The following is a 25,057-nucleotide window of genomic DNA, read 5'->3' as shown; positions in this document are numbered from 1 at the left end:
ATCGAAGGGGGGCTGCATTTTTTCAGTCCTTTTTCGAAAACACCTATAGATTCAAACTTTCTACACAGTTAGGCTTGTCCCCAAAGTTTGCTGAGTCAGTCCCCAGCTGCGTTCGTACCACCCACTGGCGTGTGTGTCCACTGCAAACATTTCACCTCTCTCTCAAATTCTGGACATTCCAGGTCGCTATCCTGGTTGCGGATTCTCATGCTCAACCTTAGCTGCGTCAAGGCAGAAACTGGCTCCCCAGACTTCTCCATGACTGTTTTCACTATTAAACCTACATACGTCTGGAGTTGTGTGTTTAGCTCTGGGAAAAGTATTTTATTAAGGTAGCAGATGTCTGCAGCACCTTCTAGGGTGAAAAGTCACAGGGGTGCAGAGGAAAAATGCGAAGGATACCAGCTATGGACGCGGGGGGGAACATGCCAACAGTTTTACAGGCAGGAAAGCAAACTTAATAATGTGTAGGTCTTTCCCGGAAACTCTTCTTTAATAAGTCTTTTACGCCATACAGTTTTGCTTTTCATTGTGTTATATCCCTTCAAGAGAAAACTTGTTCGAGGAAGTTACTAAAATGTGCCACAGAAACTCACAGAGATATGAATAAGTCATAGCGACTCATAGAAATAAGTTTCTGGGTGTCGCAATGTTTTTATTTTGCTCACTATCAAAATAAGAAACTTATATTCAGTAGAATAAACTTCTGAGTACGACCATGTACTTTTGAGTCCATGCTTTGCCAACTGCATTTTCTAGACTGACACGGACTTGTGGCGACACAGAATATCCATTTACGCAACACGCAACCTGTTTCGCTCCCCATTAGAGCTCCTCTGTGCAGGATAGGGTTTTATGGTCACTATAAAGACAGCCTTACTGAAATAATGAGCTATTGACGTTAACTGTTCAAAGAACTGTGAGCATAAATTAGTGTCTCCCCCGCACACACATTGGGCCTGATTCATTAAGGAAAGTAAGGCAAAAAAATGAGTACGTTTCCTCCTGGACAAAACCATGTTACAATGCAAGGGATGCAAATTAGTTTATTATTCTGCACATATGATAAATACTGGCTGTTGCTCATGTAGCACACAAATACTTGATAGCTTTATTTTTACACTGAAATTTAAAGTTGACCTAGGACACGCCCTACCCCAACTATAAATCTGCCATCACATTTTAAATTTACCTCCCCCTCCAATGCAACATGGTTTTGCCAAAGTGCAAAGTTACTAATTTTTTTTGCTTTACTTTCCTTAATGAATCAGGTCCTTTGTTTCATTGTGCCCTTGCTTATTTAGGGCCATATTTTTTGAGTTAGGAGCAAGGGCTGGATGGCAAATATTAGCCCGGGTGTAAGACTCGGCTCAGCAGCCTGTTAGGAATGTTTTAAAGGGAAAAAAAATGAAGGTGGGCCGGTGACCCAGCCCAAGGTATCGCTCTATGGAACCGGCCCATAGCCCAGCCTGCCCTTGGTTTGGAGTAAAGCAAAAGAAAGGAGTACATTTGTGACTTGGCAAAACCATGTTGAACTGCAGGGTAAGGCAAAATTAAAGTGAGTGGACAGCTTTAGAGTTGGGAAGGGGGTGTGTCCTAGCTGAACTCTAAATCACGATGTAAAAATAAAGCAGCCAGCATTTTCTCTGGCATTAAAAAAATGCATCAATATGGTTTGTCCAACAGCAAATTTGCTAATTGTTTTCTTTGTTTCTCCTACCTCTGTATGAGAATCTCAGTGTTCATTGAGGTTGACGGGGCTTGTTGACGCAATTTACGTCATTGTGACAAGTCCGCGTCTTCAGACAGAAATGCCTGCGCCCCTTTGGTCTCTCGACTTTCCGGAAAAAAGTGGGAAACTATGGCTGCCTCCGCTGTCTTAAAGCTGCAAAATATCCACACTTTGGACACCTGTGATATTTAACTTGGTAGTTATCCAACAACCTTTGTGTCAGGTTACTAATCCTGTTTTTTTTTTTTTTTTGCAACTACCATACAAAGATACATCAGTAAATGAAAAAACTCTAAGCAGAGGGGGGTCTCACAGGTCTAGTTAGTGGACCAGCGACTCTTACACATATCCAAATCTTGAGGGAATTGCATAAGTTGTTCCTGCCTATTGTTTGCCTATTGTCTTCTTTAAGTTTCCATCAATATGCCAGAACCTTTAAGGCAGCACGGTGGCTAAGTGGTTAGCACTTCTTGCTAACAGCACTGGGGTCATGAGTTCAATTCCCGCCCATGGCCTTTTGTGTGTATGTTTTCCCCGTGCTCGCCTGGGTTTGCTCCGGGTGCTCCGGTTTCCTCCCACACTCCAAAAAACATACTGGTAGGTTAATTGGCTGTTAACAAATTGACCCTAGTTTCTGTCTGTGTGTGTGTGTGTTAGGGAATTTAGACTGTAAGCTCCCATGGGGCAGGGACTGATGTGAGGGAGTTCTCTGTACAGCGCTGCGGAATCAGTGGCGCTATATAAATAAATGGTGATATTAATAAAAAACTGTTAGACATGTGCTCACATCCTTTACCTTTCTCAGCCAGCTATACCAATGATGTACTGACTGTTGTCATCACTCGTCGAGGAAGAGCAACGCCACAATTTATAGCAATGTCGGAGAAACACTATGTGGGCTGGAAAAGTGATCGTGGACGAAAGCCAAAGATTGTAACACGACTGTGTATCTGCAATTAGCTACTTCTGTTTCTGGATTAATTTGCTTTGCAAACAATGGATCTTGCTCAGTGCAAATAGGTGATTTTGAGCAAGGAATAAACACTTTCCAGGGACACTACATTATTTGTGGAGCTAACTCTTATCTATGGTTACAAATAGACTTAAGCTGGGTACACACTACACTGTTTTCGTCCAATAATCGGCTCAATCGGCCGACATACGACCGCTCGTTCAAAAGTCGGGTCAGTGTGTGCAGTGACACGATGGTCGAAAGTCTGCCTAAGTGGACGATTGTCGCCTCATTTGGTTGGTTGTACCGTTAAATATTTTCGTTCCAATCTCGTTTCCGCTGTGTAGTGTGTATAAACTTCCGACCGATCCACGACAGTGAGTACGAAATTACAGTCATTGCTCACGACAACATGGCTGTAAAAAGTCGCTAAAGGGACGTCCGCTCTTCCCTTTATCGTCCTAAACAAGGCTAGTGTGTATGCAATCCAGGGACCGAGCGATCGGAACATCGATCCCATGTGAAATCGCTCGGCATAAAAAGTTGGTGGAAAATTCTGTAGTGTGTACCCAAATTTAGGATATATACTTCCTGCAGTCAGGCAGGTTAATTATCTTCCAAAAGTATTATTAGAGATACAAGAGTAAGTTCCGAAACTGACAGCTATTTTGCCATCTTATTCCCAATCTATGGAGTCATTAGGACTGTAAAGGAAATTAGATTATTATCCAGGTTGCTGGAAAAGGTTAGATATAAAACTATGAGCTTATTAAAAATATCATTTTGAAAATGTCTAAATGTCACTTGACACCTAATTCTATGAAAAGAAAGCAATTTGATACTATATACATTTATTTAAAGAACAGGGAAAAAGAAAGTGACACATTTGTGTATGGTGTAATTAATGATGAAGTTGAGCAGAAAAAGGCTCAAAAATGGGAATGTAGAAGTAGGCACAGAACAGCTAGACCTTTAGCAAATAAAGTGATTTTCATATGTGACTTACACTAGAAAGGGGGGGATATAAATGTTATGGTGACGTTGGTACTTTTTTCGGTATTGCTTAAGGAATTCTGTTTAGAGATATGAGGCTTGATCCATGCTCTGACATTTATGCGCGTAGCGTATCGTGCATTAAATAGCTCTGTGCATGCTTGAAAACTGACCGCAATGGCGTGAAATTCATGTCCGAACGCAAATTACACTTCTGATTGCCTACGATTTGAGGGGCGCAATGTAGGAGGGAAGGGGGGCACCAACATAGGCCATGAATAATAATGGTGTTCCAATGGAGATGCAGACGATTCAAGGCATAGTATGTACAGCATATTTATGTATTTAATGTACAAAAAAATATAGTTGTTTTAAATCCAGATTTTTTTATTAATAATTACACTGTTAAGAATTGTTAATTTATTTTATAATGACCTTATATTGCGAATACGCTTGTGCGTATACTGCAGTCTGTTCCTTTCCTCTGCGTACAGAAAGTGCTGTTTAGGAAGAGCGTACTCAATACGGGCGGAACTAGTTCTGTGCTCTCTTTTTTTTTTTAGAACACAAGTTTGTGTCCCGATTTCAATCAGGCCCTCTAGAAAAGAATAGGATTCAATAATCTAAGTCAGGGTTGTCCAACCCAAGGCCCGCGGGCCGCATGCGGCCCAGCACGCCTGTAAATGTGGCTCAGAAGGAGTTTTGGTTGTGGCAAGGGGGCAACACTGTTAGTGGAAAAAAAAATCCTGCAAAAAAAAAAAGAAAAGAAAATACTTACCTTGCAGTCACGCGGTCACGTCAGCTGGTACTCCGGCTCCCTCCCTTGTCTCCTCCTCCGTGCGGTGCTCGCAGTGAATGTCGGGCGTGATATCATCACGCCCAACATCCTTTGCGGAGCGCAGCACAGAGGAGTCACCCGCGCGAGAAGAACAATCAGCAGCACAGAATTGGAGAAAAGAAGAGAAGAGGACAGGAGAACAAGCCGATTAAAAGGTAAGTTAAGGGGGATTTTTTTTTTTATTTCAAGGGACGCTGACAAGTGAATAAAAGTCACCTGGTCCTGGAGCATCATGGACCTTATCTCCCTGCTACATACTTCTACTTGTAATACTAATGGGGCATTATATATTATTCTCTTTGGCCCATCATAAGTTGTTATTCCTTAGCTAACATAGTGGTGTAATTATCAAAACAGGTGACAATTTGGGGTCACAGTGGTGTATATGTCAGGTACCGCAGGCCTGGTCAGGGCACCCTGATATACAATGCCTGGCTTAAATGTACTTAATTGATATTGCATCGAAACAATACAAAAAGTGATTATAGTATAATAACTAGAGAGGATTTTTTGAACAGGGCGATTGAAAGGTAAGTATAGGGGATTTGAAAAAAAAGTGATATATATATATATATATATATATATATATATGTCTTTTCTCATATATAAGTGTTAACTATGTTTTCTATGGTTTTTTGGATGATCAGCTATCGTTATTGTATCTTATGTGCGGCCCAAACCAACTCGTCGTCTTCCAATGTGGCCCAGGGAAGCTAAAAGGTTGGACACCCACTGATCTACATGGTTCACTTTTTAACTCCTGAAAAATAAGACTTGAGTAATTACCGAGACCTTACCAAGAGAGATCTTATTGTGTGTTCTGCCTGTACCATACGGAATGTTGTTTTGTTTTTTTTTCCTTTTCACGTTTTCATGTTATAAATACCAGAGTATATCCCCCATTGAAAGGGAGAGAATTCTGTAACTTGCATGGTGAAGTTACGCTAGTTTGAGCAGCTGGTCCAAATAAATTCTGACTGTCATCCTCACCTTATAGAAGCCTGACGATCTTGATTTCTGTGGCACTTAAGGTTCTAAATTAATAGTTGAGTCTTCGTACAGGCATTAAAGCCCCTGACCCAAAATAAAAAGTTTGGCAATAAAATTTTTAAAAAAAGTGTCTCCTATAAGATCCGTCTCTGTTCCTCATCCTGTTGTGGAATTTGATACTGATCTGAGACAGAACGAGTTCCGGAAAAAAGAGACTTTTCACAACAGTGGGGATTCCTGGCTACATTTCTTGTGAATCCTGTGTTACAGTGGAAGAGGATATCATGTAGCATTAAGGCCCTTTTAGGGAACAACTCTATACTGGTTGTGCATAATTAGTTATCCACTGTGTGACTTGCTCTCCGTTCTACTATGTTTCCGAATTATACTTCATATAAAAGGTCTGCTATCTCTGGATTCCATAGAGCTGCTAACCTTGCTCTTCCTTTTATGTTAGAAAGATTCAGCTTGCTAAAAAAAAAAAACATTTGGTAGTTGCTTACCGGATGCTGCCATATATTAATAAAAAGTTAAGTACATGAATTAACAAATAGCCCTGTGATGTGGTGACCCCTAGTAGACTATGAGCAGTTACCTTTACTTGTCCTAGAGCTTGCTGGACTAATGAATTCAAAGCTGAGTAACCCTTCGCAACCAATCAGGAATTAGCTTTGATTGTTCTAGTGCCTGGTTGGTTACTACGAGTAAATGCGCATTTGCACCTATGTTAATAACGACACTTTCTCTCCATTGTTTTCACAAATCAATGCACAGACAGCAAAACCTTTTTTATACATATATTTTGTTTTGTTTTTTATTAAACTTTACATATAAAGCTTGTAATACTGCCAGACATGGAGAAATTGTATATATTAAAATCACAGTCGCAAAATTCTTCCAGGGGTTGTAGACTTTTTTACATCCCCAGCTAGTGAAACACAACTGCCCCTCGACCCCCTGTACTCCTTCTGTGGCGGTACCTCCCATACATGGAACGCTCACCGTCCTGGTTAAGCAGCTAGAACTGAATGCGTCTGCTGATTGGTCTTGCCGCAATCTCCTGTCCAATCAGGAGACACCATTGCTATATACAATCTGAGCAGGAGATAGATTCTAATGCTCGACTCTCTCTTCTAACAGAGAGGCAGACGGGTTAGTATTGCAGACTGCTGCCTTAAAGGGGCGGACGCTCCACTGAAAAGACACATGGGGGGGGGGATAATTGTGCTAACCAGCCACCCTTTTAAATACAAACAATATTTTTTTATTTATTTTTTTAAAACCTAGAATGGGACCACAATTTAAAAGTAAATACTCAATGTATTAAAAAAATATAACAAACACATACAAAGAAATACTTTAACCTTTTGAACATAAAAAGACACTAACATTAGAGGACAGAATTAACAAAAAACAAAGCATACAAAACTACCGGGGAAAGCAAATATTGCTTAGTGACGTGTCACAAAAATATATCTATTTATGACATATATTAATGTCGGCAGTACAAGGACCCCCTCCCCCCCCACACTCACCTCCCTTTTCCTGTTCTGATTTACTATTCGTAGCATTCTGCGCAGTTCTCTAATACACTCTATCTTGACAATAAGGCCTTGGTTTTGCAACAGGTAACACCGCTTCAGCATATATCAAGGACAATTGCACCCTTAAGTGCAAGGAGTGCTTGGGACATCATTAAAGTGCACCTTTCACATACACACAGTGGAGGCAGCCATCTTTTCGGTGTGGTCTGCCAATTTACCACGAACCAGCGTCCTCAAGTGACGTCTCTGGCTCCTAGTGATTCGATTGGCTGCCTTCTCAGCCATGCCGTTGCCTGCTAGCAAATCGATTGGCTGCCTTCACCTGGATGACACCGTTTGCCACGAAAATGGATAGGTACAGACTCACAAATGTTTGTTCGGCCGGCAAAATACGGTTCCACCGTGTGTAGGGAGGAGGGTGCAGTTTAATCATCTGGGGAACCAATAAAGGGAAAAGGAAATTTTGGGAATTCTCTCAGCTTTAAAAGTCTAATATTGTTATGGGAAAGAAAGCTTAACTTTGAATTTCAGAAGTTTTAGTTTACTTCAGAACTTACTTCCTAACGCGAAGCTTCCGTTAGAAATCTGATGAACACACAAGTGCATATTGATGATACAAGTATAACATCTAAGGTATCGCTTTAATATTTAAAACAATATGTGTAACTTTGGTAAACTATGTCAAACTGTTGCAAATGTACTGTATAATATTTCTTTTTTTTTTACTTTTATAACCTCCGTTTGATAGATTGCTACGACTAAATGGTTCTTTGGCTGTTTCCTGGCTGTCAACTTGACTTTCACACCGCCCAGGTCAGCGGGACAACTAACAGATTAAGGATGTTTTAAAAGCAGCAAATGATTTCGTCTTAAAGTGCCTTTATGGAAAACTACTAACTGTAGTCTAGTTCCCTTATTCGCTGCAAAAATACCCCCTCTCTGACAGGACCCAACCAAACGCTCCGTAGTGCCAGATCGTAAAGCGGCAGCGGAATGCTCTCTCCACCAATCAATGCACAGATTTGCATTCTTATCGATGGCCAGCAATGAGTGATCAAGAATATGATCTCCTTCCAGCGCCCCACGGCTTAGGCCACAATGATAATATCAATCATCTCTTTAAAAAACATGGTGCACAGGGATGTGAGAGACCCGTTTGGGTTACCGGTAGCTCATGAAGTTCTCAAGACCTGCATGCTGTCTCCTCTAACATCCAATAACTAGTATTAGACTCCGTCTCATTAATCACATTACTGGTTATTACCCTAGCGTTACTCACATTACTGGATAATGTTTGTCTAGCCTAGTTCCATGGATTTGGTTTCAGTCCTAATCCACTCATCGTATCCTGATGACTTCGAGAAGACGTTTGTACTGGGCGAGTTGTACGTTGAGTTACAGATCTCTAGAATTACCTTCCAAAAAAATAGTAATCCTATACGTCCACATGTGTGAAGTTTCTGGGATCACACCAATTCTGCACTATTAATTCTAAACTCTGGAAGGTGAAAGAGCCTCCAGTTAGATTACGTTATATTAAGACTATATTAACCTTCACTGAGGTCTTGTCTGGAACCGAATCAGATTAGACTTGGTCTTCATGGTACTGGGTACAACGTCATGATCTAAATTGACTACAGCAGAAGATAATAGTCCACTATTCCTCTAATCTACATTATAATCACCCAATATATTTCTCAGGTGCATATCTGCTTATATAATCTTAGTCACAGGGACTTCAAATGTCCTCCTAGAGTGAAGACCAAGATGATCTGCTCCATTAATCATGGTCATAGTTAGAAAACATCTTACGGCACGACGCGGTTCGCCACACTTCCAGGAAACAGACACGAATTCTTGTCTATGCTACTCCGGGCTTGGTGGGGGCATCTAGTCTTTCGTTTCATAATACTGTTCCACTCTTGTCTACACAGTCATTCTGTACAGATACCCTGAATCCTCCCTGTATCGGGAGTAACATGCATTAACACCAGACCTAAAATCTAGATGCACTGCACTTTATAACCGCTAACATTAAATGTATCGTTCACCCATATTGGAATAAGTCTGCGTCACCGCCTCTCTACCATTGCTAAGCCAGTGAAACGCGTCACACTCTCTTTGATGAGATTATACGAGGGTCGATGGTAAATCATGGGTCTCTAGACCATTTGTGTGGTTGTGACGCTCTGGCCCTGTATCACCACCCAATCGATGGTGGCTCGGGCACTGTAGGTTGGAAATGGTTCGAGGGATTGGGGAGCCATTGTTAGTGGCCGCCGTCCCGTAAGTCTGGAAAACAAAAGCAGTCCTCGGCGCTCAATCCGTGAACTTGTGGATGTCGTTGTGCAACCGGTAGTGCGGGTAGGACAGCTCGGTGTGGTATGGGCAGTTCTGGTGACACCGACACTTTTCCACCCACATCATGCTTTTCTGGAAGGTGTCCCCGTCGTCGCAACGGAAGCGGACGCGCATGGTGCGGGTCTTGGATGGAGCGCAGCACCTTCCGTCTGTGCACGATCCGCAGTAGTGCGGCTTGTAGCGCCGTGCGCTGGCGCAGCCGGCGTAAGTGAAGTGGGCGGCCTGCTTGGCTTTCTTCGTCCTGGTGCATTTCTTCCCGTTCTAAGTAAACAACAAGAGATACAAGGTTACAAACCGTGCTTCAGAATTAACTGCAGCCAATGATTCATAGAGACGGTGGACCGACGGTCTTTTAAAAAAGGCCAGAGAAACTAAAAAAAAACCCACCCGGGAACTGGCAATCTTATATGGAGATTTTTTTATTAGCAGAATGGCTGGAAATCAGAATTAAAATTCGTACTGGCCAACGCTAGCACTGGTTACGTTGTTGGGTGGATGTCTTAAGTCTTTTACCATTCTGGGATTTATCCCGTCGGCTGCCAACGGAGGGTGCCCTCGCCACTTGACCTGTGTCAGCTCCATTATTTTGCCTCCACATGAATAGATTTACAACAATTCCCCATTTAATAACATGATTTGCAAACATCGTTTTTATTGTTTTGCTGCCCGAAATACAACACTTAAAGTTGTTTCCCACTTTCTGTACATCCTTATTTTCATGTCCTGCCCTCCTAAAATGGCAGAAGGCGGCCGTGCCAGTACACAGTGCAAGAGGACTCAATTTATCGACTACAAAAGCACCGAGTACAAAAACATTGTTTCAACAAAGTAACAAACTTAGCAGTTGCCTGGCGTGGTATATTGTAATGAATACAGAAGGAGGGGCATGTGAAAGCTCAGGCTACTATCTTTGCAAAACAAATTGATGCATATCGGCTGAAATCTCTCGCCCACAAGTAGATAGGTTAGCATGTATAGGCTTATTTTTCCATCAGAAAACGAGAGGAGGAATTAACAACAACAACTAGCCTATCTTCTTATTACCAAATGGGGGATCTGCAAATAAAAGGTGTAGAGTTTTCTTTGAAGTATATTAGGATTTTTGGAGCATATCCATTCGGCTAATGGGCATAATATACTTAAATTGATGTCATGCCCATATAACACCACTGACTGTGCAATGTACAGAAGGAAATGGCTGCAGTAACACGTCCTGTCATCTCCCTAAAACTATAATCTTTCTGTTTAGACTATTGGAATGTATTCTCAATCTGTCCCCTCCCACTCATTTGCATAGAACAGCAGTGGAATCCTGAGACATTGATGGTGAAATTTTACTCAATAAATGATACAGTAACAATGTATCTATTAAGACCCCAAAACGACAAACTGGTCTGTACCTTAGGTTTCGTGGGGAAAGGGTCCTTGCAGGGCCGAATTTGGCAGAGGCGTGTCTCCTTCATGAGCTTGCACTGAGGATTATCATTGGTTATCCTGGCAGACAGGCCCATGCCGCAAGATTTGGAGCACTGCGACCATTCGGTGGTCTGGATGGCGCAGCTGGAGCGATCCGGCTGAGGATGAGGACCCAGAGCTGTAACACACAAGAGGAAACAGAAATTAAATGACCATTGGTACAAATGGCGCTGCCTATAACCCACCCAAAACGCGTCCAGAATCAACTTCCCATGCCAGCTTTCCGATAGGTCAGGGTCCAAGAGTAAGGACTATTGAGAGTTATGGAATTAAATCTCCAGAAATGACGAAGGTGGGCTGTACCCAGTTAAATCTACCCGTAACCATCACAGTTTACATCTACTTCATCCGGGGCAATGCAACTTTAAAAGAACGAGAGTTTATAGATACAGGTCACGTTTCCTATGCTACAGATGGCGTAACAGTTTGGGTAAAAGGTCTAACTAGAAGTATAGAAACCATTATACCAAGAATGAAGACCAATATACGATAAAGGATCTTCTCTGCCGGCAAGGAATAGGTACTCAGAGGACACGCCAAGGAGAGTGGCTGGCTCCAAACTTACCTGTGTCCACCTTGAATCCATTTCGGACCAACGATATGAGCTCATTGCTGGACACTGGTTCGACGTCCTCCTGGTCTACGTTCTCTTCGGACGACTTCAAGGAGTCATCCACGTCTCCGGCAGTAGTGTCTCCCGAGTCCTCGGAGATGTGGTTACTGTCACACATCCATTCCTCGCAACATTGTCCGGGCACCTTCATCAGTCTAGGATTGATGCAGTCCACACTGGGCAGCGCCATCTCCTGGGGGCACAGGGGCATGCAGCCTACCACGCCGTCCATACAGGTGCACTGGTGCTTGCAGTTGGGTTGGAAGTTCTCTCCGTTCTGGTAGATCTGCCCAAAGAATTCACAGGGTCGCCCTTCGGACTTTGCTGGGGGAAAAAAAAGAAAATAACGGATTAATGGATATTGCTCCATTTTTTCTGGGGCGTGCTTGGTTGGGTGTATTAAGGCAGATAAGTCCTGCTTGTCCTAATTCACTTAGTTGGACTGTAGGCAGGTATGCTTAGGTTTTTAATCTGATGTCAACTTCCCAAACCCTCCCTGTACACCCACAGGTACGTTAAGGGTCATTTAGGGACTGCAAAAATTTGCAGATCAATTTTTTTAATTTTTTTATTTGCCCAATATACGTAATTCAAGGTGTGTCCCCATTTTTTTGGATCTCGGTAATGACCCCCAAAAAGAGGGAAACCCTTGTGTTTGCTGATCCCAGCGTTAAATGTCATCTACAATCCACAAAAGCCCATCTCATCCGGAAGGTTGACCCAAGCGGCTTCTACTCTTTCAGAAAAATGCAATTTTAATATTACTCCTGACCCTACCAGTTTAAAAGCCTGGCCACTTGCTCTGAAATATAATGAATATTACTATATAATGAACCTTTTTAAAACCTTTAATATATTTAAAGGGCAAGTACACCTGCTTTATAAGGCTCTGCAAAACAGAAACTTTTCCTCTGCATTTCTGTAACGCTACAAGTGTGATCTGTCAAGCTGCTTGCTAGGAATCAGCTATAGGGCTCAATAATACAGCGCCTCTAGTGGCCAAACCATGGCATAACAGCTTTTAATTTTGACTATTCAATAAGTTTTAATCAAGTTAATAAGCTTTTAAATAAATAATGCATGTCAATAATTTAATGCCCTCCTTCAACTGTTACTAAATAGACATTTTACCACATTTCTGTTCCTTCTGTGCTTTTCAGCCAGGTCTTTATATCTTTAGCCAGATTTGTTTATTTCTGTCGCTATGGATACGACACAGAGCTGCTCTGTGGATATGACGCAGAGGGCGCCTCTGCAGGACTTCTGACACTCATATAAATGCACGGCTGAGAGACGGCAGAAAGAAATATAATGCATTGGATGGGGTAAAAGTCACCAGAAGGTGTGTACAAGGTGAGAAGTTAAATTTATCTGAAGGTGGGAACCCCCCCCACACACACACTTTAAAGGCTTGTTTTTCCTTCCTCTTCTTTCCTGTAAGACGGTCAAAGTCCCTGTACTATTTGGAAGCCTCGCTGGGTCACACGGTTATGAGCAGTGTAACATGATCTGTAGTAAATAGCGTTACTAACCACAAACACATTCTGTCAAATCAATATATGGCTGTCCAATCCAGGATGCTCGTTAGAAGTGACATTAAATGGCTCGACGCTGCCAACGATTCCGAATAATAAACGTTCCGGCCAATTACACCCCCCTTCCCCGGGCACAGCCAGAGATTGCACTTCTACAGGGAGGTTTATCTCAAGACGGGCAGATGGTAGCTGTTCCCGTCCCCTGTGCCAGGTGAGGTGTTGACTTGAATTATATCTGCTCTTTGGAAAAAAAAAAAAAACAAGCCAGCCGGTGTCAGAACTGCTGCCAAACGCCAACCAGTGCCCAACGAACCTCTAGCTCATCTTTCACTAATGAGTTGTGATCGTTAAAGGATAGGTGCAAGTCTAAATGCAATTACACCCTAATCTGGGTCACTGAACGAAATAATAAACCCTGATTATTTCACTCCATCACTCCTGTAGATAGAATGTTGTTGCCGCTTTTATGGATAATAAATATGGCGGAAGACGTGAATAAGAATGTCATTCATATGGATTTAACCTCAAAACATGCCCAAAAGCAGAATCTAACAGGCATATTCATTCTCTTGTCTATAATCTGCATATAATACACCGGTGATGACAGTATATCTACATATGGACTCCTGTAAAGAATATCTGTAGAAATGGCATTATTATCGTTTAAAGCAACATCTCACACTAAGCTGCTCCCTCTTATTAGTGGAGACCGGAAACGTTTTTCTTCCCCCCCCCCCGACATCCTCTTGTTTCTGCAGTAAAGCGGCTGCAAAAATGTTGCTTGCTTGGATGGTGAAAATGGGTGAGCAGGAGGACCAATAAGAAGCTGCAAGCTTCAAGCTTGCACCTTCTTATTGGTCCGTGTTGACACACCCCCTATAGCGCAGCTCTGCCTTTTGACGGAGCTGAGTGCTAGCAATAGGTCAAGATAGCATCTCTGCCTACAATTCCAGATTTTACTGTGGAAGAGTTTAAATGACACCCAGGCTTAAATGGGATGCAATAATTAAATTAATAATAGGATTTATTGAATACGTTCTGGCCATAGGGGTTTGTGCAACCTTAATATGACAAGTGCACAGACCAACTTGGTTTATTCAACACCAATATAATGTTAATTGGTGGGTGGCGTTTTTTTTGAGGGGGGGGGGGGGGGGGGGATATGTTTACCTCTGCAGATCCCTAGGCTGGATGAAGGGTCGGCTCCGAAGTCACAGTGGAGTCCTTTGATGTGGTCGCAGGGGTGCCTGAAATCGCAGTCCTGGTTGTACTGGCGGGCACAAACCTTGCAGCACCCACAGGCGTCGATCACAAGGCTGATGCCAGGGGAGCAGCTCGGGCCGTCCTTGGCACACACACAGTTTGTCGGGCACGATGGCTCCCCCTGTACAGAAAAACAAAAAACACATGAATTTTACAAAAAGTTACACAACAACTTTACGGACTAAATTCATACAAAAAAAAACAGAGTTAAAAAAATATCCTATTCTCGGAACCCTTCATTATAATATAATGTCTGAGCCTGAAACGTTAAATGTAATTACTCTTTCAATTAATACAAATTGGGAGAAGTGGTTTAACAAATATATAACACATTTTAAAGATGATGGCAAACGTTCGTAAAGAACCATTTAACATTTTTAAGCACTTGCTTCATACACGTTCGATCAATGGACTGTAGTTGTCAGGCAGCGTGGGATAGACACTAAGGGCTAGATTTACTAAACTGCGGGTTTGAAAAAGTGGAGATGTTGCCTATAGCAACCAATCAGATTCTAGCTGTCATTTTGCAGAGTGCACTAAATAAATGATAACTAGAATCTGATTGGTTGCTATAGGCAACATCTCCACTTTTTCAAACCCGCAGTTTAGTAAATGTAGCCCTAAGGCGGAGATTCTATTCAGCGCTATGTACTTGGATAGAACTCTTATAGAACTCTACAATAGAGGGTCAAAAACAGCCATTGTATAACAAGTTAGGAGTCAATCTTTACACCCTACAAGGTGGGAGACAACAAGTCTATTGAGGTCCCCGGAAAATACCCGAAATTAAGCCCAGTATTTATATCTATTTGCTGTTAGCGTCTGTGATTGTCACACATTCGGTTAATCTCTATAACCATAACTTGTCCGATGTTAATCCCTGAATTACAGCTAATTCCTGGACGGGCGGCCAAGGGCTGGCATACACAAAGCACACGTGACCCGCTGAGTCACACCAGCGCCTCCTCAGAACTGGCATAGCTCCCAAAAATTTTGGACAGGGCAAGAATTGTGACTCCGGGACTAACAGAGCCCCGTTTCACTCTATGTTGTGATAACCGGTTCACACTTGGGGGGGGAAGGGGGGGGGAACAAAACAAAAAAAACGAGGTACAACAGGAGAGAGAAGAGGAAAGTATATTTTATTTAACTGTACAGTTCTCTGTTCATTAAAAATAGCCTCCAGTGGTCTACAGCAAATGTCAGTACGCTATATATATACTTCTATACAATGCAACTCTTAACCAACGCTGAAAAGGTAAAATTAGAATTCAGCCATAATTACCATCTACGGCTCAAGGCAGTAATACATTTAAAAAAATATATATATATTTTCTGGAATTGTCAAGGGGAAATCGGTAGCAAAACCTTTCCTCACCTACAATGGACGTCTGCATATAATGAGCCGTGAATTTAGGAAATTATTTCAACAATAACATCATCACCATTTATTTATATAGCACCACTAATTCCGCAGCGCTGTACAGAGAACTCACTCACATCAGTCCCTGCCCCATTGGAGCTTACAGTCTAAATTCCCTAACATACACACACAGACAGACCGAGAGAGTCTAGGGTCAATTTTGATAGCAACCAATTAAACTACCAGTATGTTTTTGGAATGTGGGAGGAAACCGGAGCACCCTGAGGAAACCCACGCAAACACGGGGAGAACATACAAACTTCACACAGATAAGGCCATGGTTGGGAATTGAACTAATGACCCCATCGCTGTGAGGCAGAAGTGCTAACCACTGAGCCATCATAACAGAGTAAAAAAAAAAAAAAATTAAACGTTTTCAGTCCTTATATTTTTATCTCCACTGAGAATATGCCAGGTTAACATTGACGATACTTTACTTAAAGGCAGGTAAGTAATGTAACAAAGCAATGAGGAAGGCAAGTCAGATGCTTGGTTATATAGGGAGGGGAATCAGTAGCAGAAAGAAGTAATAATACCACTGTATAAGTCATTGGGCAGCACGGTGGCTCAGTGGTTAGCACTTCTGCCTCACAGCGCTGGGGTCACGAGTTCATTTCCCGACCATGGCCTTATCTGTGAGGAGTTTGTATGTTCTCCCTGGGTTTCCTCCGTGTGCTCTGGTTTCCTCCCACACTCCAAAAACATACTGGAAGTTTAATTGGCTGCTATCAAAATTGACCCTAGTCTCTCTCTATGTCTGTCTGTCTGTCTGTGTGTGTGTTAGGGGATTTAGACTGTAAGCTCCAATGGGGCAGGGACTGATGTGAATGAGTTCTCTGTACAGCGCTGCAGAATCAGTGGCGCTATATAAATAAATGGTGATGATGATGATGATTGGTACGGCCTCATCTAGAATACTGTGTTCAGTTCTGGAGGCCGTATCTCCAGAAGGATATAAATACATTGTACAAAGAAGGGAAACTATAATGGTGCATGGCCTACAGCACAAAACTTACCCGGAAAGACTAAAAGATCTTATTATGTATAGTTTGGAGCAGAGAAGGGAACGGGGGGTCATGATAGAAACTTTCATATATATCAAAGGTGCATGAGGGAAACATTCTACAAAGGAAGAGAAGTATTAGAACACGAGGACATGTACTGACACTGGGGGGGAAGAGAAGTATTAGAACACCAGGACATGTACTGACACTGGGGGGAAGAGAAGTATTAGAACACGAGGACATGTACTGACACTGGAGGGAAGAGAAGTATTAGAACACAAGGACATGTACTGACACTGGGGGGGAAGAGAAGTATTAGAACACGAGGACATGTACTGACACTGGGGGAAGAGAAGTATTAGAACACGAGGACATGTACTGACACTGAGGGGAAGAGAAGTATTAGAACACGAGGACATGTACTGACACTGGGGGGGAAGAGAAGTATTAGAACACGAGGACATGTACTGACACTGGGGGAAGAGAAGTATTAGAACACGAGGACATGTACTGACACTGAGGGGAAGAGAAGTATTAGAACACGAGGACATGCACTGACACTGGGGGGAAGAGAAGTATTAGAACACGAGGACATGCACTGACACTGGGGGGAAGAGAAGTATTAGAACACGAGGACATGCACTGACACTGGGGGAAGAGAAGTATTAGAACACGAGGACATGTACTGACACTGGGGGGAAGAGAAGTATTAGAACACGAGGACATGCACTGACACTGGGGGGGAAGAGAAGAATTAGAACACGAGGACATGTACTGACACTGGGGGGAAGAGAAGAATTAGAACACGAGGACATGTACTGACACTGGGGGGAAGAGAAGTATTAGAACACGAGGACATGTACTGACACTGGGGGGAAGAGAAGTATTAGAACACGAGGACATGTACTGACACTGGGGGGGAAGAGAAGTATTAGAACACGAGGACATGTACTGACACTGGGGGAAGAGAAGTATTAGAACACGAGGACATGTACTGACACTGGGGGAAGAGAAGTATTAGAACACGAGGACATGTACTGACACTGAGGGGAAGAGAAGTATTAGAACACGAGGACATGTACTGACACTGGGGGAAGAGAAGTATTAGAACACGAGGACATGTACTGACACTGAGGGGAAGAGAAGTATTAAAACACGAGGACATGCACTGACACTGGGGGGAAGAGAAGTATTAGAACACGAGGACATGTACTGACACTGGGGGGAAGAGAAGTATTAGAACACGAGGACATGTACTGACACTGGGGGGAAGAGAAGTATTAGAACACAAGGACACGTACTGACACTGGGGGGGAAGAGAAGTATTAGAACACAAGGACACGTACTGACACTGGGGGGGAAGAGAAGTATTAGAACACGAGGACACGCACTGACACTGGGGGGAAGAGAAGTATTAGAACACGAGGACATGTACTGACACTGGGGGGAAGAGAAGTATTAGAACACGAGGACACGTACTGACACTGGGGGGAAGAGAAGTATTAGAACACGAGGACATGTACTGACACTGGGGGGAAGAGAAGTATTAGGACACGAAGACATGTACTGACACTGGGGGGAAGAGAAGTATTAGAACACGAGGACATGTACTGACACTGGGGGGAAGAGAAGTATTAGAACACGAGGACATGTACTGACACTGGGGGGAAGAGAAGTATTAGAACACAAGGACATGTACTGACACTGGGGGGGAAGAGAAGTATTAGAACACGAGGACATGTACTGACACTGGGGGAAAGAGAAGTATTAGAACACGAGGACATGTACTGACACTGGGGGAAAGAGAAGTATTAGAACACGAGGACATGTACTGACACTGGGGGAAGTAGGTTCAGAGGGAATGTGAGGAATAATGACTTCACAGAAGGGGTAGTGGGTGGAATAGCCTCCCATCAGAGGTGGTAGAGGGTAATACAGTACAGCAATATAAACATGCTTGGGATAGACATAAGGACACTGATCAATCTCCCCTCTCCAACAAAGATCTAACTTGATTTTTACAAGCAAACAGGTAAAAAGTGAATGGAAATGACTTCTGCAGTAAATGATATCAGCCCACAAGACTATCTGCTGTTACTGCAAGTGTAAAGCCAAGATAACTATTTCTGCCCTATAAAATCCACTATCTAGAGACATCACTCTCTGCAGTAATTTCTAGATAACCACCCACACGGAGGGTGATAAATCACGCTGAGAGGAAGATAATCTCTTCTTCAGAATATTCTTATCCTTCCAGATCTCCTTTACTACATGAAAGAGGAAGCAATGTTACATTAAATCATGTCCACATGTGTCTGTATATTAGGTGATCGCAGATCAGTACAGTGTAAGAATATATATTCACGTACAACCACAAGACATCATTTTAGCAAAGTTTCCAGGTACATTGGTGGTGCCCCAAGATCTTTGGCACTAAAGGTTCACCAGTAGCGACCAGATCTATATCCAGTTTGACCGTATACGTGAGCAGCTAAATTGGACATATCTAGTCGTGTGGACTAATTATCCTGGGTGATATGAGAGGCTGTTAGCGCCATTGGGTGATGGCCTCAGACATTAGCAGATCTTGATCCAACTCGCTTATTATGGTTGATCAGTTTGGCTATTTCATTTAAATTGACCAACCAATGTAAAATATGTCGCTCTATTCTACTGTCTAAGTGGGGGTTTGAACCAGCGAGGAGCGGATGGCCCCCCACTGGAACATTTCTCAGGTCATCTACCATCTCTTAAAGGCTAATCCCAAAAGTTACATATAAATGCAAATATTACTAATATCCACCCAATGTGAAACGATTCCCGCGGTCGGGATAGGCTGTACTTTCAGCTTCCGGCATGGGATTGGCCAAGGACGATATGTAGCCTCTATGATTAAAGCCTGCCTTGGCATGAGCTAGGAGTAACGAATTGGTCAGCAGGAGTGAGGACAGCCTCCCCTTACCACGACGGACATCAGGAACCCATCGGATTTGGAGAACCGTCCAACCCCAGAAAATTAATTGGGGTCATGAGTTCTCCCGTCTCTGTGTGGGTTTCCTCCGGGTGCTCTGGTTTCCTCCCACACTCCATAAACATACTAGTAGTATATATACACACACACTTATGAATGAGAGTGGGCAAGATTTGTTTTGGAATAGATGAATAACAGACAGTAGGAGCAGGAATTTGGAAGAGAGAAGCAGGATTTGTAAGATCTGATAAAACGCAACGATATAAACAGTTCCAGCTCTGAACTCCCCCAGTGCTGAGCGCAGAGAGACTGATACCCGGCACACAGTCTACAGGACGCTTGGACAACAGCCAAACATTGCAGGAGCAGAGTACAAAAGGTTGCAGATGTCATTTCTGCAGAACCCCAGAACCGGTTTTTTGAAACTTAATTCTCCTAATGAGAATTAATGAGAATTCGAGTTTCATACTGAAACGGTGATGCCAGCAGCTCAGAGGGACCGCCGCTGTGCCACTGTCACGTAGAAAACCTAAATTAGCCAAATAAAAGGTTATAGAAATATAACAGAGACAAATGTATACATTAATTGGAAGTGAGTATTAAAAAAGTAACTATAGATTTTATAGGATGATAATGACTTGGATGACGGGTGGATATTCTGGATTCAAGCCATGGTGTAGTAACTGGCTTCAGGCTTCACTCATAACGTGGTACTGACAAACATTATTACCAGTTCTCCCAAAATAATCCCCAATGCATGCATTACTATATCCCATACGTCTCTCACCCCTATCACCACAGATATTTCCCCTTTAATTCTAGGTTTGTTCTTTATATGACCGTAGCTGGGTATATTCTAGGGTGCGGTAAACATTGGCACCGATAAGGTGACCACGATGCGTTCCGCTGAAGGTGTTTTCAACCTGCTGCAAATTCTTATAAAATTAGGGTCCACCACCACAAAGTCATTCCCCACACAATGTCTGCCCCATTCCCCAGTCTGCACCTAATAAGAGAGAGTACTAATTGCATTAGTAACGATCTGGTACACTGGTCTTAATTATACGTAGAGTCATTTTATCCTCATTATTTTCCAAACCATATAACTACCTGGATACATTTGCTATGAAGCCGTATTAAGTTGTACTTTAATGCATATTTTTCCTCATAGACCCCTGATCTGCTGGGCACCTATAGCGACGCCCTTGGCTACAAGCGATTGCAGCTACGGGCACAGGAGTAACATGTCCAGCGCTTTTCGTGTGGGTGCGTTACTGCCATTCATAGTATCCCGTTACTAAGGGTGGTGGGTGTGTAACTGATCCGCTGTCTGATTCAACTGGCGGCTGCTCCTGTCCAATCAGGTGTCAGACAAATGACACAGCTTCAGCCAAGTGTAAATGAATGACCCAGACTTAGCCGCCACGAGGAAGCGTTGTCCTTCTCCTAGACACAACGCCTGCAGGCAAGTAATGTTGAATGACCGGAGGCGGTGTTCTCCAAATACTAATGGAGGGGGCACTATTGGAAAAATTGCAAAAATTTCCAACCCCTTTAAACCAATAATTTATTTTTTTTTGGGGGGGGGGGTTAAAAGTACGAAAAACCATCAACTTGTTGGCTCTGTAAAATATAGAATGAGCGGCACTAACAGCAGAGAACCGGTGAGTACACGGGTAAGGGCTGAGTGAATTTGAGGTTTTGGCCATCACTCAGGGCTAGATTTACTAAACTGTAGGTTTGAAAAAGTGGAGATGTCGCCTATAGCAACCAATCAGATTCTAGCTGCCATTTCCTAGAACGTACTAAATAAATGAGAACTAGAATCTGATTGGTTGCTATAGGCAACATCTCCACTTTTTCAAACCTGCAGTTTAGTAAATATACCCCTTAGATGTACCCAATACTGTAATTTTCAGGATACTAGAGCCACGTATCAGTCATAAGAGTTGTCCTCTGAATAGCTTGTGAGGTTTGTTAGAGAAACTAAGCCTGCATTACATTTCAGCAGCATGAAAGTCACAAAGGTGTTAAATTGCAGGAAATCAGCGATGGCAACGCAGATGTAAACATGCACTCTCCAACTTCATGGCACACATCACAACAGCAGGACTTTGCAATGGAAAAAAAGCATCAGAAGGAAGACCCCCCCTTCACTCTCATCCCCCCCTCATCAACCGCCCCTTTAAGTTGCTCAAAGCAGGAATGTGGGATCTGGACATAGGATGTTTTTCTTCTGAACTTCACGGAGAGAGGAATATAAAATAAAAGGGAAGCCAAACTCTGAGCCCTTGAAATGTGATATTGGCATGCAAGAGAGATCCTGCAGATACACATTCAGCGGCTGGGAGAGTGAGAGTGGCACCCTCTGTTTACAAACTTCCAGCAACGCTTAAAGGAGCCACAGAGCTTGCCATGTCTTACTCTGCGTGAGCCAAATTATTGGATCTGCCTTGTACCATCAAGGGCTTTTATTAATGCAAAATCTGCGACTGAGGCTGGAACATGGGATGCAAAAATAAACCCACCAAACAGGGCTGGTATGTCTGACATAAGGACAAACTGCATTTATTTCTGAAATACCAAGCACTAAAACACAACATGAACTGTAAGCTGCCTTTTACGGATCCCTCACCAACCTGACATTGAAAATCAGTTCTACCTCTGCATCCCCCACAGAGTCTAAGTGGCCATGGGCAAGGGGGGTCCTGGGCAGCACGTGGAAAAGCCAAAGATTTTCTCGGCACCAACATTTACACTAGAATTAATAGGCAATAGGTTACAGATGGTGCCTGTGCCAACTTGCAAAAAACAAATCCAGTCGTTCTATAAATAGCATTGCTTAGCAGACACAACCCACAAAGTGTTAGATTTTATGCTGCATTCCAGGATGGGGCAACCCAAGGCTCTCCAGCTGCTTGTGGAACCATAACCCCCTGTCGGCATGCTGGGATCTGTAGTTCTAACATAGCTGATTTGGCCTCAGATTGTCTACATCTGCTTTGCTCTATAAGTCTATAGAATCTAATACAGAGGAAAAAGACACTATACTATGACTTGTCTACAATAATGCATACACATAAATGTGTGTGTGTGTGTGTGTGTGTGTGTGTGTGTGTGTGTGTGTGTGTTTTCTTCTTATTCTCATTATTAATTTGACTGACCCTAGCCCTATCTCCAGATGTCACACAAACACACAAAAAGCAGCAAAATAACATTAAAGTGCAACATCCAACCTACAACAAACTTCAGGAGGGGTTAATGGACAACCCAACACTGGACCAATCAGGTTGGTTAATAACGAGCCTTTCATGTGAGCATCACAACAAAATCACTGATTATAACGGGGCTGTAAGAGGGAATCACTGATGGGAGAACAGAATGAGACGATTGTTTTCTAACAACCCAAACTAGACACGTGGGTGGCAGTATGAGGAGGGGGGCACTACAGTAGTTAGGTGGTGATCCCCAGGGAAGGAAGAGCACCCTGTATCATCCAATGGGTCAATACTAGATGGCAAGCTCTGCAGACCAGTGCAGTTGCTTTGCCCACAACCCAGTGATACAATGCAACACACTGGGCAATAGTTAGCCAATGCACTGGGATAGATGATAGATAGATAGACAGATGATAGATAGATAAGATAGATAGACAGATGATAGATAGATAGATAAGATAGATAGACAGATGATAGACAGATATATAGATAGATAGATAGGCAGATGATAGATAGATAGATAGATAGAATGCATCCCCCCTGTCACTGTCACTTTGCTAATGACCCTGCAGGGAAGGGGGGAGGTCAGGACACAAATAGATGCAACATTAGAGTAAACTTACCGTCCTCATGGAGCAAGCAATCCCCAGCACTGCAGCGAGAAGCAGAGATCCCAGGAACATGTCAGCAAACAACTGTCCAAAGTCAGAGATCAGGCACTGGATGTATAGGTAATAATAATGTATGCACACACAGTATATGGGCACACAATATATGGGCACACAGTATATGGGCACAGCTGTCTATGGGGCACAGGACCAGGGATCCTCAGTCACACTTGGGTAAAGGGGGAATGTAGGGGGGTTGAGCTGGTGCTTGGGCTGCACAGAGCCACAGGTCACCTGCGAGTCTCAGCTGTTCATTGACAAACTCTGCCAGCTACCCTGCTACTTATACTGCCTGCCCCAGCCACGCCCCCCCCCGGGCACCGCCTCCCATGGCACTGACGTCACTCATTTCTGGCACCAGCTGAGAGAACCCAGCGCTTGGCAGCGAGTCTCAGCGCTGCCCCCTACAGGCCGCTGGGGGGAGGTGCACCCCACACATTCACACTCACTAATAATAGCGCAGGTTACCAACTGTCCCCAAATTCCAGAGAGAGCCCCTGCTTGAAAAAGGTTCCAGCCTTTGCCTTTTTTAAGACTAGGCAGCTGCACAGTACCACTTATTGTAGCTGTACCCATGGTGCAATACTCAAGGACTATATATTTTTTATTTTTTTTAAGCACAGTAACACTTCTCCTGTCATGTCTGCAAGATGCAATTCTCAGTTAGTGTTTCTATTCTGTATTTGTGCAATCTATAGCAGGGCGATGGGAGTCACTAAGCCTGTTGCGGCAATATACAGCTGGTGCTATGTTGACATTGGATAGAGTCAGTGCAATTTTGAATAGTGTTTCCAATTGCTAAAATTATTTTTAATATTCATTAATTCAATTTTCTTTTTTATATCTCCAGTCTTCTTAAAATGCTCATAGGCATCATTCATTAAGGACATCCAAAATAGATCAAACACAATGTGGGACATCTATTAAGACTCCTTCGCCATAAAGCAAGTGCAAAAATTGATGCACAGAAAGTGCAACATATTTATCATTGAAGATGCGCTTTTCTCCGTTGTGACACTTTTTTTTTTTAAATCCTGGCACTAAAAGAGGTTGTGGCGTAGCCGGGCTTCATTTGTGCACAATATTTAAATAAAATGTTACATATTCGTAAATGTGCCAAAGTATTGGAACTTTTACATATATATTCCATAGATTGTTAGTTTGCGAGCAGGGCCCTCTTACCTCTCTGTCTGTCTGTACTACCTAGTATTATTTTATTACTGTTTGTTCACAATTGTAAAGCGCTACGGAATCTGCTGGCGCTATAAAGTGCCTCACAGCACTGGGGTCATGAGTTAGATTCCCGACCATGGCCTTATCTGTGTGGAGTTTGTATGTTCTCCCCGTGTTTGCGTGGGTTTCCTCCGGGTGCTCCGGTTTCCTCCCACACTCCAAAAACATACTGGTAGGTTAATTGGCTGCTATCAAAAATTGACCCTAGTCTCTCCCTCTCTGTCTCCCTGTCTGTGAGTGTGT

General features: G+C 43.0%; 1 protein-coding gene across 1 annotated transcript; it reads right to left on the bottom strand.

Annotated features, from left to right (window-relative positions):
* Positions 1–6,288: 6,288 nt before the first annotated feature.
* Positions 6,289–23,823, bottom strand: LOC142101203 (CCN family member 1-like). Its single transcript, XM_075185482.1, has 5 exons — positions 23,537–23,823; positions 14,205–14,418; positions 11,452–11,823; positions 10,811–11,004; positions 6,289–9,671 (listed from the first exon to the last, which is right to left on the bottom strand). The coding sequence occupies exons 1-5, from the start codon at positions 23,594–23,596 to the stop codon at positions 9,369–9,371; spliced, it is 1,143 nt and encodes a 380-aa protein (XP_075041583.1). The 5' UTR covers positions 23,597–23,823; the 3' UTR covers positions 6,289–9,368.
* Positions 23,824–25,057: the final 1,234 nt, after the last annotated feature.

Source organism: Mixophyes fleayi, chromosome 9 (assembly GCF_038048845.1).
Source record: "Mixophyes fleayi isolate aMixFle1 chromosome 9, aMixFle1.hap1, whole genome shotgun sequence".
NCBI lineage: Eukaryota > Metazoa > Chordata > Amphibia > Anura > Limnodynastidae > Mixophyes > Mixophyes fleayi.
This window is presented reverse-complemented; position numbering and strand designations above follow the sequence as displayed.